Raw genomic sequence first — 19,255 nt, 5'->3', positions numbered from 1 at the left:
CCTCATTGTTATATGTTTTTTATTATTTTGTATATTATATTGCACAGGCTATTAGACTAGTGAGTGTCTTGACTGTACCTCGTCTCTACTCCACTGAGGTTAGTCTTGATACTTACCGGGTACCAACCGTGTTGTACTCATATTATACTTCTGCACACTTTTGTGCAGAGCCAGGTATTGGAGATATCGGATTTAAGCAGAGCTAAAGCGGGATCGTAAGGATTTAAGGTAGAGCTGCTTGGGTCGTCGCAGTCCCTTGAAGTCTTTTCATTTCATTGTACTGTTAATTTGTAATCAAACAGTATTGTATATTCGGTCCTTGTGATCTTTCCATATATTCAGTTAGAGTTCGTGACTCAGTACTGCCAGTCTTGGGAGGTTGTATATTCATATTTGTTCCGCTGTTAGTTTTGATTACTTATTTAATTCAAAAATAAATGGCTTCAAAATGTAATTGAAATCGGCTTACCTAGTCTTAGAGACTAGGTGTCATCACGACGCCTATGGTGGAATTTTGGGTCGTGACATTATACTTGCTATTATTGCTTACTTTATTCCAAAAAATAGTCAAAAAATATTGAGGTTGTTATAATTTGTGAAGTTAGTGAATTGAAGTTAGCTTTTAAGACTAAGTGTAAAACTTGTGGTATGGAGTTAGCTTTCAAATATTTTGGATCGCGGGGCGGGACAGGATCTTTGGCTAGACACATAAAAAAAAATACCCTAAAGATAACGTCATGTATTAATGTCTGAAAGCTTTGGCCGAGGGGAAAAGTGTACCTAGTCCTAGTCAGGCTGACCCTAGTACCGGTTCAAATCAATTTCAATAGGGAATTAACAGTGATACGCAAAACAACAAGGTACGGAATGAAAAAAAACAAAAGTTAGAGTGAGAAGCTCGAGCTTCTATTTACCCTCCCCTTCTCTTTCTTTACCTCTAACGTCTACTCTACATTTATTAGCGGCTACATTTTCCCCAATTGCACTCAATGAACTTATCCATTGACAACGCTGGACTAACCATCCCCATATTACCAGTACCACCAGACCCTAACTCTAGAGGAGGTGCCTCCACATCTGAAAATTTTCCACCTCTGCAAGAAAGAGCAATGGAAATTGACACAACACCCAAACAATCTCAACTTGAATCGTATGTAGGAGCTCTGGGCTACAAAGTGGGAAGTCGAACATGGCTAAAAGTAAGACTACCACCAAGAGCATATGAAGTGATTGAAGGCAAAACGATGGTGGTGTTTACTAAGGAAGAACATGAACTCCTCGCAGACACATGCCGGTGGACCATCATCGGTAAGTTTCTAAGGGGCATACCTACAATTGACCAAATTAGGGTTGATTTTGCTCTTTTATTGGTCACGAAAGGGGAAATTAAAATAGGTGCAAAAGACAAGTACCATGTTTTCATTGATGTGGAAAACGAAGATAATTTTAATAACTTTTACTCAAGAGAGAATCCATCTCTTTGAAAATGTTAGTATGAAGATTCTGAAATGGACAACTGATTTTAAACCTAACTCTGAAACATCCCTGGCCCCAGTTTGGATTAATCTCCCAGATTTGCCTTGGCATTACTATGAATGGGATGCCTTATGCAGAATAGTTGGTCCTATAGGCAACCCATTGGTCATGGACAAAGCTACAACAACTAAGTCTAGGCCAACAACAACAAAAATGAGGGTTCAAATAGATCTTGTAAAGCCTATGTTATCTACAGTTAGAGTAGATGTAAGAAACCAACAAGGCAAAATGGAAGCTTTTGACCAGAAAATTAAATATGAGGCTATGCCTGCCTATTGCTCTCACTGCAAGGTGCAAGGACATTCTATTAAAAGGTGCAAATCCTCACAACCTGCACAACAAAAGGAAAGATCAGACTACAATGAATGAAAAGGAAGGAGCTGCTACATAAGCCAAACAGAGTAACAGCAAAAGACAAAGAAACATAGATACCAATACTCAAAGATACATCACATGGAAAACAAGTATTAGAGAAGAACAGCTACAAGGAGGAAGAAAAAATATCCAATCCAACAACTCTAAAGGATGGCAGAATGTAGAAAGAAAAGGGGGAAAAGGAAATTCAATTATTATGACACAACAAGAAAAAAATCAAAACTACATCAATGAGAGAAATACAATACCATAGTCTTTAAAGCCCACTGCTAACGAAAACACATACACCAAAGAAAACCAACAAATAAGGGAAACAAACAACTCGTTTAGCATTCTTCAAGAAGAAATCGAAAAGGAGGAAATGGACACCATAGCATGCCTCAATGATAATGACAAAGATAAGTACAACACAAAAGTCATTCAGCAGCAGCCAAGAAGCACAAGATGGGACAAAGACCAAAATAAGAAAGAAGAAGGAAAAAACAAAAAATAACAGACAAGGTTACATATTAGAAGAACAAGGGGTGGAAATGCTGCCAACAACAACAGGGTTGATACTGAACTGCAAGGGGAAATGCTCGACTTGGTTATTGCTGGCCCAAAAGATATAATTCACCCACACAATAAGAAGAAAAGATTCTCCAAACAGGTAACCATTCCCGAGGAGGTTACACTTCAAGGAGAAACAAGAGAGATCAATGGTAACATCAAAAAGAAGGGTACTGATCAAACTACCAACTGGCCAGCGCTCAATCTTGAACAAGTTAATCAGGAAAGGTCCATTTTTATTGAAGATGAAGGAATGGAAGTTAGAAATCCAAGCTTATCCGGTAGGAGAAGGGAGAAAGTTTTTATCCTCAATAAGGACCTTGAACCACCTGATCAAGGTGAACAAAGAGAAAAATCAACGGAGGAGTTTAAAGAAGCTTTTCAGGATATAGTCAGCATAGAAACAGAAATGGACATTGCCTATAGAAAGGAAAGCAGACTTGTTAGTTCAGATGATGAACTCACTAGAGGTTACATCAACTCTGAATACCATGATTTCTATAAAAATAAGGGTAAATTAGTGCAACAAAGCATCACCCTCTTCAACAATTTATCTCCTAGAAACTACCAGAATCCTGGAGGTATTTTTATTCAAACACAAGAAAGTGCAGAGGAGAACAAAGAAGTGCAAATAGATCCTACCCCTAATGTGTCAAATGATTAATACAATATCATGGAACATACATGGGATTGCTTCAAAGGGATCTCTTGAGAGACTCTAAACCATTAAACAATAATTTCAAATACCTCTTATCTGTTTACAGGAACCTATGGTCGACAGTAGGAAAATGGACAGCTTAAGGAGAAGACTTGGTATGCATCAAGGCTTTTAAATCTGCTCCAACAAAATCTGGATCTTTTGAGCTAATGAAGTTAATGTTATCATCATTCAAGACAAAGAACAACATGTTTTGATCAAGGCTTCGTACAATAATAATCCTCATATCCACATGATTGTGGTGTATGTTAAGTGCACTGAAGAACAGAGAAGAGAGCTATGGCAAGATATGAAGGATATGGCCAACAACATACAAGGGCCATGGGAGGGCAATTAGAGACTTTAATGTTATCACCTCAAGTGAAGAAAATAAAGATGGAAGAAGCTATAGAATGGAAGAGAGCCTATATTTCATTGAGTGTCTCAATGAGTGTGGGCTATAGGATACAGAATTTACTAGTTCTACATTCACATGGTGTGATAACAGAGACCCGCCGACTACCATCTGGAAGAGGCTTGATATACCTGTTTACAATACAGCTTGGTTTGACTCTATCAGTGACACCTCAGTTACACACCTGTTCAGAGCTTGTTCAGACCATGCACCCTTACTAATTAAAATGAGTTCAGAGACAAATTCCTTCATAGAGTATTTTAAATTCTTAAACTTTTGGACTAAACATCTGAATTACTTGAAAACAGTTCAGGAATGTTGGGATGAAGATGTCCATGGGAACCCACTCTAGACGCTTCATCAGAAGATCAAAAGAGTATGTAAGGAGCTGAGCAACTGGTCAAGACAAACTTTTGGTGACATATATGAGGAACCCAAAAGGTTGGAAGTTGAGATTAGAACTCTGAAAGATAATTGTGTTAATGACAATTCTCCTGAAAACAGAAGAGAATTATCAAAAAGCAGAGCTGGATTTACAAGATACCTGAAAATTCAAGATAATATTTCAAGGCAGAAGTCCAGAGCCAAATGGTTTGAAGAAGGTAATTCTAATACAGCATACTTCCATAGCATTATAAAAGAAAGAAGGAGGAGACTAACTATCACTAAAATCATGGATGAGCAAAACCAATGGATCGAAGAAAATGATAGTATAGCAGAAGCTGCAATCAGGCACTTCTAGAACATGTTCTCTTGGGATACTCAAACTACCAACTTTGAAGCCTTGAATTGCTTTGAGAGATGTATTATTAAGGAAGACAACAACATGCTCACAGCTATACCTACTATGCAAGAAGTAAAAGATAGTGTGTTCTCAATTGACAAGGATAGTGCATCAGGCCCTGATGGCTTGAGTAGTTGTTTTTATCAAACTACCTGGAATATCATATGTCATGATCTCCTAAAAGCTGTGGAATCCTTCTTTAATGGTGCAGACCTCCCCAAATTCTTTACTCACACTTGCTTAGTAATGATCCCCAAGTTCAAACACCCTCAGAAATTCACAGACCTGAGACCTATAAGCCTGCGCAATGTGTCCAGTAAGATTATTTCTAAAATTTTCAATACTAGAATTTCTTGCGTTCTTCCTAAGATTATCTCTAGAAATCAGTCTGGTTTTATCAAAGGAAGAGCTATAACTGAAAATATTCTCCTTTCCCAAGAGATTATAAATGACATTAAGAAGCCCTCTAGAGGTGGAAATATTGTTATTAAACTTGATATGGCTAAAGGATATGACAGAGTTTCTTAGACTTTCTTATGTCTGGCTTTAAGGAAACTTGGCTTCTCAGAATGGTGGATTGATCTCATTTATAACTTCATATTCAACAATTGGTACTCTATTATTGTCAATGGGGGAAGGCATGGGTTCTTTAAATCTGAAAGAGGTTTGAGACAAGGTGATCCAATATCTCCTTCATTGTTTATTATCAGTGTTGAACTACTATCCAGAATGCTAAATAAGCTTCATGAAAGAGAAGGTTACAAGGGCTTCTATATGAATATCAATGGTCCTAAGATTAACCATCTTTCTTTTGCAGATGATACTATCTTGTTCTGCAATGGAAGCAAAAAAATACTGGAGATAATATTGAAAACTTTGGATACTTATGAGAAAGTATCCGGGCAACTCATTAACAAAGATAAGAGCTGTTTTGCAGTGGCTAACAACATTAAGGCAGCCACAATCAACAGACTCAAGAACATCACAGGAATGAAACATCAGCAATTCCCTATCAAGTATCTGGGATGCCCTCTCATCACAGGAAGGAGGAAGATATCACACTACTCTGATATTGTCAACAACATCATAGGCAAAATCAGGGGTTGGCAAACAAAATTCCTCTCTACATGAGGAAGAGCTATCATGATTAGACATGTCCTTCTTGCCTTCCCCATCCATCTTCTTGCAACCACCAATCCTCCTAAAGGCACACTGGAGCTTATTAAGAAATATGTTGCCAGATTCTTCTGGTCAGGACAGAACACAGGTGGTAAATATCATTGGACTGATTGGAATAATCTTTGCTACCTCTATAATGAGGGAGGAGCTAACTTCAGATGCCTAACAGACACCTGTCATGCCTTTCAAGCCAAACAATGGTGGAGATTGAGAACTACCAATTCCCTATGGAAGGAATTCATGGAAGCCAAGTTCTTTCACAATAAGCACCCTTCTGTAGCTCAATGGAACAGTGGTCAACCTCAAAATTGGAAATATTTGTGCAACATTAAGGAGGATGTAGAGAGCAATATTTTATGGAATATAGGTGATGGAGATGTGTCTTTCTGGTATGATAATTGGACTGGCATGGGTCCTTTACACCAACTAGTTCCTGACAAGACTAGCTGCAATGAGATCAAGGTCAAAGATATCATCAATAATGGCTCATGAAATTGGAATAAGCTTCATACTCAACCAGATAATGAAATAAAGGATAAGATCAGGGCTCTTAATATCAAAATTAATAGAAACAAGAGAGACACAACCATTTGGACACCATCTACTACTGGAAAACTTTCTGTTGGTTCAGCTTGGGACACCTTCAGGCAGAGGAAAAATATGGATAATTTTGTTAACTATGTCTAGCTTAAGGATATTCCCTTCAAGATCTCCTTCCTTACCTGGAGAGCTATTCATAACAAATTATCTACCGAGGAAAGAGTTTCCAGATTTGGAATAAATGTTAACAATATTTGCCACTGCTGCAACAACCAGAATCCGAGCATTGAGAACATTGACCGTCTCTTCTGTCTTGGGGATCATGCTAAGAAAATATGGAGTTATTTTGCTAGACCCATGGGAATTGGTCACAATATAAGGAATCTCAAAATTCAACTTCATAATTGGTGGAATTTTAAGACTCACAATCCTATTGCAAAACTCATCACAATAATTCTTTCTTCGATCATATGCTGGGAGTTATGGAAGTCAAGATGCACCAAAAAATTTGAAAACATCAGAACATCATTCTATAGAACTAAAACTAATATAATGTCAATTCTTTTGCAGGTACTGAAAAGAAAATTTGGAAGAGCTAATGTAGGGAGATATTGGCACACTATTTTTCAAGCAAGTGCAGCTATGCTAGAACAAACAACTAGCACAATGATCAGGTGGATCAGACCTAATACTCAAAAAATAAAGCTAAACAGTGATGGAAGCTACATTCAAGGCATTTGTGGAAGAGGAGGACTCATCAGAAATAACCAGGGAATTATCATTTTTACCTACTCAATTCCCATGGGACCTGGTACTAGCAATATGGCTGACGAAGCAGCTATGCTATTAGGCTTAAAATGGTGTGCAAATAATGGTTTAGAGATAGTCATGGGGGAAACCGACTCATTACTTATCTACAAGTGCATAAAAACGGAATGAAAGGTACCTTGGAAGATCACCAACATCATTAGTGAAATCCAGGAGCTAGTTAAAGAACATGGATTCGAAATCAACCACTGCTTCAGAGAAGCCAATAGACCAGCTGATAAATTGGCAAATTTGAGTCACAGTCTTAATACAATCCACGTCTTCAACTCTTTTGTTGGACTCCCCAACCAAGTCAAGGGCCTAGTTAACATGGACAGATGGAACTTGCCTTCCTTCAGGATTAAGAAAAACAAACCTTCCCACATTAGTTATAACCCCCTCCCCCTCCCCCCCCCCCCCAATAAACACCTTGTATATTAGATTCTTAGTTAGAACTAACTTAGAACCCTCTTCTCAATGATCACATACAAAGTTTGGAATGCCAAACTCAAATTGTAACTTCTTGCACATCAATGATCAATAGAAGCGAATTTAAATTAAAAAAATTAACATTGTTACTTGTGGTATTTTATATTGTGATCCAAAAAAAGATCGGGAAGAATTGACAAATATTGTTATTGTTATGTGTTTACCATATAGTTTTCCTTCTGACTCTGCATTTGTGCATTATATTAGAAATTTTTTTAATCCTACTTACCGTAAAGAGTGATATTTATAAATATAAGCATGAATATGAACAATATTTGTGTTATTTATTTACTCATATAAATTGTCGTGTTGCTATTACAACTGATATTGGTAGAAGTAACAATGACTGTGATTACCTTATTGTTACATATCATTGGATTAATGAGGATTGGATAATGTAAAAGCGCATAATTGCTTATAGAATAATTGCTTCACGTCACATAAGGGAGTTTATTGCTAGCACAATTATGGATATTTGTAGATATTTTTGTATTAATGATAAAATAATATCGGTTTCAATGGATAATGCCACTAATAATACAAATGTTATATACTTGCTTACCACTACGCTAAATCCTGCATTTAGTAACATTTTTCATGTTAGATATATTTGTCATATTTACCATTTAATTGTGGATGATGTATTCAAGCTTCAACAGTGGCATCAGAGAGCGCTTTCAGTCAAGCAAGATTTCAAATCGGTGATTATAGAGCATCTATGAGAGAGAGCTTGGAAAATCAGAACTTTTCAGAGATTGGATCCGTTAGGAAAGAAGAAATTTTGGACTTGCTGAATCACAACCGGAGGAAGACGAAACTTACGAAGAAATGCTAGCCGAACTTGCTGAGGATGCTGCTTCGCCCGACAATGGAAACGGCAATGACCAAGCTACTTTTCCACCACCACCACGAAACTTCCTTCGATGAAGGATTTATAAAGTTTGTAAGAGATAGCATGTAACTTGTATGAACAAAAATTAGTATGTATTATGTAACTTGTATTTTGGCACATCTTGATTAGTTCCTTTTTCTTCTCAATGGTGGTATTAGCACCTTGTTGTGCTCATTCCATAGGGGGGAGAAAGACTAAGAAAGATATTGCCATGTATTTTATTGTTATAATAAAATTACAAGGCATTGCTTTGAATATCTTTATATAATATTTTTATGTTTAAATTTGAATTAAAAAATTAGATCATAATTCTTTAATAAATTTACAAGGCATTGCCTTAGATATTTTTTTAACATCTTTTTGTCTCTAATTTCTATTTAATTTTTTTTTAAATCACTACTTAGCCGTTGGCCCAACTTAGCCCGCGGGCCCAGTCCGTTTATCCCGGGACCATCAACTCGTGGGCCCGATCCCGGGATAGTTCCTACAAAAAATCATTTAGCCTATTTAATTAAGGACCGGGACCGCGGCCCACGAGACCGGCCCACTTGGCTCGTTAAGGGCCTGGCCCGACCCACTTACCACCCCTACTATATAATATGCCAAGTCCAGGAGCTTTTTTTAAGTAACATAGGATCTGCTCCAAAGCCTCCCAATGTTTGATTATGGGCACAGACATGAAATGGCTAACTATACTTACTGCAAAAGCAATATCTGGACGAGTCACAGTGAAATGGTTTAATCTATCAATTAACCTCATGTATCTATCTGGATCATTAAATGGCTCGCTATCATCTTTCATAAGATGCAAATTAGGAACCATTGGTGTACTGCAAGGCTTGGCAGCCAACTTACCAGTTTCTGCCAAAAAGTTAAGAATATACTTTTGTTGAGATAGAAAAATTCCCTTCGTGCTTTTAGTTACTTCTACTCCCAAGAAATATTTCAATTGTCCCAAGTCTTTCGTATAAAACCTAGTATGCAAGAAAGACTTAAGAGAAGAGATTCATGCATAATCACTTCCTGCAATCACAATGTCGTCAACATATACAACAAGGAGAATAGATCAGTTGTTGATTGCCTGTAGAAGACTGAATGATCACATTTGCTCTTTCTCAGTCCAAATTTTTGAATTACCTCACTAAATTTACCAAACGAAGCTCGGGGACTCTGCTTCAAATCATATAAGGACTTCTTTAAATGACAGACCTTCCCATATTCCCCCCGAGCAACAAAACCAGTTGGTTGCTCCATATACACCTCTTCATGAAGATCGCCATGAAGAACTACATTTTTAATATCCAATCGATGTAAATGACAATTCTCAGAAGTTGCTAAGGAAATGAACAAGCGAACAAAAGCAAGTTTGGCAACCGGAGAGAAGGTGTCTGAATAATCCACTCCATAAGCCTGAGCATACCCTTTGGGAACAAGTCTGGCCTTAAGTCTTGCCATAGAAACATCTGGATTTAACTTTGACCATGAAGACCCATTTGCATCCCACTGTTTTCTTTCCACTAGGTAAATTCAGTAAATTCCAAGTATGGTTTTCCTCTAAGGCATGTATTTACTCAAGCATTGCTTCAGACCATCCAGGATGATTCAAAGTCTTTTTCACTGTTTTGGGTATAGAAATAGAGTCTAAAGATGCAATCAAAGACCTAGACGTAGAATTAGCAATAGAATATATGGATTTTCAAGTATGTGTACCTTTGTGTAAAGCATTGGAAAGGTCAAGCTCTTCTGGAAGATCAGGAGGAAGAGGATCAGATGACGAAGGAACTGGTACAAGAGACGTATCATTTGTCTCTCACCTCCGCAAGTAAACTTGAACAATTGTTGGTCTTGCTAACACAATTGGAGCAGTTGTTGAAGGCACAATAGCCGATTGGTGCTCGATAGAAGAGCTAGGATGTGGAGGGACATCATCTGATTGTTCTGTCAAAGTACGGGTAACCTGATATACTAGCCACTCATCTTCATCCCCCTGACTTGTAGAAATGGGAGGTGTATAGAAGAATGGTAGTCTCTGAAAACACCACATCAGTTGACACCAGATATTTGCCAAGTTCAGTAGAATAACACTGATACCCCTTCTGAAGGTGAGAATAACCAAGAAAAATATACTTCAATTTATTGGTATCCAACTTGGTAATAGATGGTCGAATATCTCGAACATAACATGTGCTTCCAAACACCTTAGGTTCCACAGAAAATAATGACTTGTTTGGAAAAAGAACACTATCAGGCATATAACCACTAAGCACAGTAGATGACATGTGATTAATCAAAAAGCAAGTTGTGGAGACCGCATCTGCCTAGAACTGTTTAGGAACTTTCATTTGGAACAAAAGTGTCCGAGCTGTCTCAAGTAGATACATATTCTTCCTTTCAGCAACTCCATTTTGAGAGGGTGTATCAACACATGAAAACTGATGTAGTACACCATGTTGTCTTATGTAGGACTGAAATAACTCTGACAAGTATTCTTTAGCGTTATCACTCCTTAGAATATGCACCGAAGCATTGAATTGAGTTTTGACTTCAGCACAGAAGACAGAAAAGTGAGTAAACACTTCAGTACAACTCTTCATAAAGTAAATCTAAGTCATTCGGGAAAAATCATCTACAAAAGTGACAAAATACTTATGTCCAATTTTAGAAACAACATAACATGGTCCCCAAATATCAGAATGGACAAACTCAAAAGCTGACTCAACTTACTTGTTAACCCTTGGACCTAACAAGATGCGATGATGTTTTGCAAAATCGACATGAATCACAATCAAATGAAGAAATATTATGAAATTAAGGACAGAACTTCTTCAACAAAGGTAAAGGAGGATGCACCAATCGACAATGTGCTTCAAAAAGAGACACAACACTAGAGCATACAATGGACTGTGGCTCCCATTCATCAATGATATAGATATCACCAAATATATATCCTTTACCAATAATCTGCTTCATCGTAAGATCAAGAAACAAACAATGATTGGGAAAGAACGCTACACAACAAATAAGGTCTCTAGTGATTTTACTAACAGAAATCAAATTAAAGACCAAGTTTGGTAGACTTAATACAGATGACAGAGTAATAGAGAAAGTTGGTTTAATAGTACCAAATCTAACACTAAGACAAGTTGTTCCATGAGCTACAGTAACTGAAAAGGGTGCTTTGTATGATCGAAAGCTAGAAAAAATCTTTGGATTACCTGTCATGTGATTTATGGCACCTGAGTCAATCACCCATTTATTTGAAGAGGTGATAAGACATGTATTATCTGACCCGACAAAAGTAATAACTGAAAAAGATTTCTTAATTGATTTATGATATTGAAGGAACTCAAGAAACTCATCTGAGACCAAGATTGTTGGACTAGAAGTTGTATCATTATTTCCTCCTTGCTTACTATTTATAGTCATTCTATTTCCAACTAATAAAACTCACTATACCAAAATAAGTGATGGAGAATCCAACAGAAAGTCCCAAACAGACTATATTTGAAAGCAGAAACCAGACAATACTTAAAAAGGACAATAGCCAACACAATCAAAAACTTGAGAATAGCCAAACTCAAAGTTGCACTCAAAAAGACAATTTTTGAAATCTAGCCAAGCTTCAGATAACCTCCAAGAGACAATATCAAATCACAAATTGGTGAGCAACAGTACAATATCACAAATTGTTGCACTTGCAGAAAACCTCAACCAATTCCCAGAATCATAAGAACAATAAGCAAATAATAAAAAATTCTCAAACCTGACCAAAAATGAATGTTCACAGATTCATGCTTCAAGGTTCTTCTTCTCCAAAATGTGGTCCTATCACCACATGACCACCGCAATTTAACCGAAACTTCGAGGCAAAGTCGTAACGGGAAGCCATACCAAGATCGATCCACGAACGCGCCTCCGCACGCAGCTTAAACAGAAGTATCTCTGGCAGTTTCGTCGGCACGTGAGACGCACGTGTTTCTAATCTAAACCCGACAAAGCTGGATACCCTACTCTGATACCATGTGCACGAAATGGAAAGAATAACTTGTGTTCTCATTCTAAGAGGTAAGCAATATAAATACATGTACATCAGGTGCTAACTAAGAAAAGAAATAAAAGAGATTTCTACAAATCTGTTATTTATGTACACTACTAAAAAAGAGTCTACGCTCATTCTATAATAAGTGTTTAGATTCATTCTATGACACCAAGGGACTTCCTGGAAGATGGCTTTTTATTTTTTACAGTTTGGATTGAGGTTTACCAATTGCCTTATGCTGAAGTTGGAGCTTAAGTCAAGATCCTACACTCCTACTCTTCCGGGATAGAAGAATCACATAACTGGAAGTACGTACCATCGCAAGAAAATTCACATTACTGGAGGTTAGCAGTGGACTGGACTCTGAAGTTGCAATGCATGTGTTACTACACGACATATCTAATCATCATCCCAAAAATTTAGTATAAGAATGCAGATACCTGCTGGAAAAACCCTGGACTAGCAAAGTTCCATGTGTGTAAAAATTAATCAAGATTTTAGCGAAGACTGGGCAGTAATTTCCAAGGTCTATGAAATATTTCACTTGATCCTCCTCCTAGTTTTCTGTGAATTGTGCCGGAGGGGGAATACTTCTAGACTCTAATAATGGTCTAACTGTCAAAAGAATGAAAATATAAGAAGTTCTTGAAGTCAAGATTCTGTATATTATACATTTTTTAATAAGATTATAGAAGGACTGTTTATGATTTTTGGTTAAAGATACTCGAGCCTAATTTTAACTATTATCCTTAAGTATGATTAGGGGGTATCTTCTTGATTCATGCTCACTCAGTGACTTGAGATGATAGGCAGTTGTGTCAATAAAACTTTGTTTACTACCTAGTGCTAGCATTCTTGTGACAAATTTGGTCTTCTGTACAGAGTTATTTCTCATTCACATTAATGAAAAATTTACCTTTCCAAAAAATTATAATAGAAACAAAATATTCGTGCTTTCTAAATTCAGCCTCTTCAAAAAACTTGCTTGTATTTCTTCTGCTTATCTGCATGATTTATAATTTTTTATTTTAAAAAAGAGAAAACAATATTTTTGAAAGAAAAAAAAATGTGCTAAATAAACCAGGTGCATCTTAAAAAAACTTGCTTGTATTTTTTCTGCTTATCTGCATGATTTACAATTTTTTATTTTAAAAAAAAAAGGAAACAACATTTTTTAAAGAAAAAAAAAGTTGTGCTAAATAAACCAGGTGCATCACTGGATAAATTCAAAATTTTTTTCTTAACACATGCACATTAATCCAAGGGGTATCTCATGGTACGGAGCAAACAAAGGTACATGACAAGGATCTAAACGACAACAATATAAATTGAAGACCGGCAAACCAAAGATATGTATACCTTTTTATTTTCCTTCCTTTCCTTGTTAGGATCTATGGGGTTTGCTTTTCATTTTAATTTAGTTTTTTAAAAGAATTAATTTAAAAAATATTTTTGAATGCAGGTTGTTTCGTACATTGGGTTGCGCTTTTTTTATTAAATTATTTTTAAGAATTAAAAATTTTAATGATAATTTTTTTGAGTTTTAGTTGATTTCTATTTTCAAAGTTAAAATAGTTTTTCGGCAAAAATGTTTTAGTTTCTATACACCATCAAATAAAAGCAAGTGAATTGGAGCCTGAGTAAAATTTTAGGGAATAAAAAAAGGGAGAACCCAAATAAAATCTTAAAAATTTCACGGAGTGCACTATTTGGTCATTATTATCCAACGTACATACAACTCCTGGTCTTTTCCTCCTACTACTTCTTCTTCTTCTTAGTCGTTGTGAAAACAAAGGTAAGGATGAACTTACATGGTGTTTGTGAGCAGGTTTTAAAGGTGGTTTATGATATTTTACATTAGTGAGCTGTTGTGTCGTTCATTTCTTTGCTATTTGCTTAGGGTCTTTTCTTCTTCTTAATTGCAAAATGGGTTTATTATATTTATTATTATTTTGACAAATTGATGATTTGGGTTTGTTCTTTATGATATTTGGAGGTTAAATTCGAGATCATTTGGAGTAGATTTAGGTGTTGATCTTGTATTGGACTGTTGAAATTCGAAGAACAAATTTCTAGTTTTGGGCAACTTACACTTCAAACCTATTTGGTCTTAAGTGCATGACAACATTGGTTGCACTTCAGACCTATTTGGTTTTAAATGCACCTTAAGTGTAATTTTTACACTATAGACTTAATTGGCCTTAAGTGCATAGCACTTCAGACTTTTTTCTTTTAACTCCAGACCCGATAAGTCTAAAATTGATCCTAAAGTGGGTAGACTTACAAATTTTTGTGCAAAGTGAATATAAATTTAATGGTGAACCCCAACACTGAATATAGATGCAAACCCCCCAATAAAATCATGCAAAATTATAGACAACACTATCAGTTAATCCGAAAAATTAAAATATTACATACAATTACATCTTGTATAATTTCTTTGCTTACTCATCATTTTCTTTAAGACCGCTATAAAATGCCAACAGATCTAATTGGACCACTAAATGGGCCGATCAATGGGCCTCCTTAGAGATTTATTGGATTACGTACATGTTTTGATACAAATCCCTGGTTGAGTCCATTCCCCATCTCTGATTCTCCCTTCTAAATTTTAATAGGTCCGGTTGATCGGAGAACGATGAGCTCGGCTGCCAATCACATTGCCACTAGCGATTTTCTCAACGTGAAGAGGCGTTCGCTGAGGATGATAGTTGTTGTTACGGTGATCGCCTGACTGACGTTGCCAATGCTCGTTGGAATGCCCGGCTTTGTTCATCTTGATGGCATTGCATTGTTCTAAACACTCTAAAACTTGTTCCATAGATGGTCTATTTTTAGGATCAGACTCGAGGCATTGTAATATGAGTTGGCCTATTTGAAATGCAGCATTTATAGGATACCGTCTTTGTAGTTTTGAGTCCATAATTTTCCTTAGCTTCCTCTTGTCAGGTAATAAAGGCTTGGCCCAATCTACTAAATCATGTTGCCCAGTGAGACTGTTTTGATCAACTACCCGAAGGCCCGTAATTATCTCTAGCAAAACCACTCCAACCCCGGACACATCACTGTTCACGTACAAATGTCCTGCCCAAAATAATTGACCATTAACGTCAATAGCATTACTTATCTTTAGACATTTTTCAATGGCTTAACAAGTGTGGTGTCATGCAAAAGTGGCCGTTCTTTAGATTTTGTCGTTATTTTAAAAAGTAGTACAAATACAACCCTTAAAAAATTATCCCTTCCGAATAACGTTAAACTCATGTGTTCGGAGACGGATCCATGATTTAAACTTTATAGATTCAATTTTTAAAATTTTTAGTATTGAACCCATTATATTTTTAAAATTATGGATTCATATCTACTATTTTTACAATTTTAATGAATTTTTTCATAAAATATTTTACTCCGTGTCAAAAGTTACGAATTTAATTAAAACCGTTGAATATATACTACATTTGCCCCTGCTTATGTCTAACTTTTTTCCATAAGATTTTCGATTTGTTCAACAAGGATCCTTAGACCGTAATTCAAAAGGTTCATAAGTTACAAAAGAAATACTATAAGAAAATATCATTTACCAAACAACCGATACAATAAAGAAAGGGACAATAAGCAACAGGACCATGACCATCTGAAGAAAAAAAACAAAGGAATATTAGATGAGATTGTGATGACGTCGGCGTTAGAAACCTAGTATACTATCTTTAACCCGCCAATATTAATTTACATATAATATTAATTCATCTCCGTAAATTAATAAAGAGAAGTCATAAAATTCCTTTTTTTTTTCGAATCATCAAATTCACTATATTTGAATAGTTATATATAAGTCAATTGTCGAATGTTTCAACATTATCTTTCCATTTTTTTGTGGGGTGTTAGTCTATGCTACTCGGACTCTTCAAAAATATTTTTGGGTGCGTGTCGGATCCTCTAAATTTAGTGTATTTTTGGAGGATCCGACACGGGTGCGATAACACTTTTGGAGAATCCGAACGACATAGGTGTTAGTTAATAGGTAGGCATGTTGAATTTTCAAACTACGACCAGTAGCATGAAGATGTAAATTAGTACGTAAAGAAGTTACTTCTCTTCTTCTTTCTTCTCCCTGCTGAGTACATATCTGAGGGATCTAAGTAACATAACTATGTACTCCTAATTATCACATATTGGTCGAATTAGATGACTTTCTTTTTATCATTTTGGGAGGGTGATTAAAATTGCTCCCACATCCTCAGAGGTAAAAAACATAGGGGAAAACAATAATTACTGTGATCTCAGTAGAGTTAAAAGATATTAGGTAATTTTTCTTAATTGTCTAAGTTTTGCTAGACAGAATTTTACGATATTTGTACTCATAGAAGGTAGCAGATATATCGTGAAATTAGTTTAAAACAAAAACGGACTCGGACACCGCAATTAATTAGAAAATAACTACGGTTAAATTTGACGTTATGATGTCTTACCACTGACCACGTACTCTGGAGCTGGGTAACCATAAGTGCCAACGACCCTTGTGCTCACATGTGAGTTACCATTTACTGGACCCAATTTAGCCAATCCAAAATCAGAAAGCTTCGCATTGTAATCCTATCTTAGACAAATTTACAATTCGCAATTACATTTTTATTTAAATATCAGCAGTTATTTATGTCTAGTACAGATTGGAAAAAGAAAAAAAGATGAGAAATAACCTCATCTAGTAAAATGTTGGAAGCTTTAAAATCACGATAGATGACTTGCTTCTCTGTTGTGTGCAAGAAAGTAAGACCTCTAGCTGCTCCAATCACTATTTTAAGCCGTGTGTCCCACGATAGTTGTTTCTGCACCCTCTTCTAATAAAACAATAATAATCTAGGTGAGCAATTTCTTTTTTTCCTTTTTTCTCTGTCATTTATATGTTGAATCTATCAAGAAATTATAGGGGAAAATGAATATTTGAAATAATTTAGAACTTACTTATGAAAAGGTGACGTTCTAAGCCTCCTTTCTGCATGTGTTCATATACAAGCAGGAATTCCTTTTCTTCACAGCAATATCCGATGAGTTTTACTAAATTCGGATGACTAAATTTTCCCAAAAAAATTACTTCTGCCTGCAGTACCCCGCATATACTTTTATAGTCATTATCTTTGAAAAAATCATAGGGAGATTGTAGTCAGAGAAGAGCAAAGTGATTGATAATGATAGAAATTAAAGTTTATATATGTGGAGGTGGATCTTTGAAAGAATCAGCATAAATATTACATTCTTAACCCATAATTTTTAAACATAAAGATTGAACCCATCAACCATCTCAGTCACTCAAGTGATCAGCTAGTTAGCTAGTTACGTTTTGTAGCTATGAAATCAATATTGTAAAGTAGCACCTCACCACTTCAAACGAAAAGCTAAAAGGAGTAAAAAAAAGGTAGGTTAAAATTTTAAACTGAACCATCTGATTCGTTGTGAATCCAATCACAAGTTTGAACTACTTTATGTGTGTTTTCATTAGTATATTTTAAATATCTAGTGTTTTGGCTTCGTTAATCAATTCAATTGTTGAATTCCACCAGTTTAATATGCTGGCATATATATCTGATCACGCCTAACTCTAATCCTAAAAAGGATAAGCGGTTGATGCAAATATAATTCGGTCTAAAAGTCTGGAGTCGATTCCCACAGAGAACTAAGGCTTAGCTTTATCTTTTTAATATTACTAAGAAGACAAATTTGAACAATTTTCTAAATTATAAAGATTGAGATTTATATTTCTAACGAATTAACTAGCAAATACTAGAAAGCGGTAAAATTATCAACTAACGAGATAAAGGGTTGGATACTAAATTGAGGAGGTCTAGAGTTATGATTTCCCTAATTGTCGGAATCCTTCCAGCTATATTCCCAACAATTTCGTCGATGTATTCTCTACTGATCTTGAGCACTTTAGGTGCCGTAATTCTCTCTCGAACAACTACAACAATTTATTAGACATATTCTCTCGAACTACACTAGTTGGCTTCATCGAACCGCTCACTATGACCACGTCAAGGCTTTATTATTTCTAAACCTACCTTTAAACCCACTGTGTTGATTTCTCACATACGTTAGGAGTGGCGTTGTTCAACAACCACCTAAATATGTATCATTTCTCAAGCAACACATAATAAATAGGCACAGTCAATCGATGGCTATTCAATCAACTGAAATAAACACGTAGTTGAACAAATAGATAAATTCAAAGGCTAAATTATATTAAAACATAACAAGAATTCATCTTACAAAAGGTTCCATCAAAACCCTAGATAACAAATTAGCTATTCATAATAGTATGCATAACTAAAATACTAGAATTCATAACCAATAATAGAAATAGGAAGAAGGAAGTGAGAAACTTGTAGAAGAATTTTCCGCCTTGCTGCTAGTGTGTTCTTGCCTAGCTCCTTAGATCGAATCCCCAGTCTCCTTAGCCTCCTTAGGTCGAATCCCAGTCTCTTTAGCCTCCTTATGTCTAAATTATGTCAAAAATATATCAAAAGTCCTCAAAATACTATTTTCCCATATATATATACCAAGTAAGGTCGGGCCCAAACAATTATACCCTCTCCTACGCGAAGGATAATTTTCCAGATCAGGACGTCCGCGGCCGCGGATTTTTCACCTTGTTCTGTTTGGAATTTGGAAAAACGTAAAACATAAAAGTTGTAGCACTTTGAATTAACTTTCCAACCATATATTGTGAAGACCATGGAGTTCTGGGCGAAAAGTTATGTGCATTTTACTAGACAGTGCACAATATGCCTATCTTTGGGCTTGTTGATGATAGTTCGTTCGTTCTTAACTATCATCCGTTGATCCTCGAACACGATCTCGGCTTAATTCTTTGGGCTTGTACTCAGATTTCAAAGCTCCAAATCACTTGAATTCATTCAATAACATCTACATAGCTCGGAATCACTCCTACAAGGCAT

The 19,255-nt window shown here is 36.0% G+C and overlaps 2 protein-coding genes across 2 annotated transcripts; both read left to right on the top strand.

The window, feature by feature from the left end:
- The first annotated feature begins 1,494 nt into the window (after window positions 1–1,494).
- On the top strand, window positions 1,495–1,905 carry LOC138897974 (uncharacterized). Its single transcript, XM_070184002.1, has one exon. It carries the CDS (start codon window positions 1,495–1,497, stop codon window positions 1,903–1,905), a length of 411 nt encoding a protein of 136 aa, XP_070040103.1.
- A 3,594-nt stretch (window positions 1,906–5,499) lies between these two features.
- LOC138897973 (uncharacterized) lies at window positions 5,500–7,014 on the top strand. The gene is made up of 2 exons (XM_070184001.1): window positions 5,500–5,997; window positions 6,646–7,014. Exons 1-2 carry the CDS (start codon window positions 5,500–5,502, stop codon window positions 7,012–7,014), a joined length of 867 nt encoding a protein of 288 aa, XP_070040102.1.
- Window positions 7,015–19,255: the final 12,241 nt, after the last annotated feature.

The sequence above is a fragment of the Nicotiana tomentosiformis genome, chromosome 8 (assembly GCF_000390325.3).
Source record: "Nicotiana tomentosiformis chromosome 8, ASM39032v3, whole genome shotgun sequence".
NCBI classification, from domain to species: domain Eukaryota; kingdom Viridiplantae; phylum Streptophyta; class Magnoliopsida; order Solanales; family Solanaceae; genus Nicotiana; species Nicotiana tomentosiformis.
Note: the sequence above shows the minus strand (reverse complement) of the source record. Positions and strands in the feature narration are given on the sequence as shown.

Excerpts from the sequence above, each read along its gene's own strand:
- LOC138897974 (XM_070184002.1), top strand. The coding sequence starts at position 1,495 with ATGAAGATTCTGAAATGGACAACTGATTTTAAACCTAACTCTGAAACA.
- LOC138897973 (XM_070184001.1), top strand. The coding sequence starts at position 5,500 with ATGATTAGACATGTCCTTCTTGCCTTCCCCATCCATCTTCTTGCAACC. Across the intron at positions 5,998-6,645 it reads CTAGCTGCAATGAGATCAAG|GTACTGAAAAGAAAATTTGG; the intron begins GTCAAAGATATC and ends ATTCTTTTGCAG.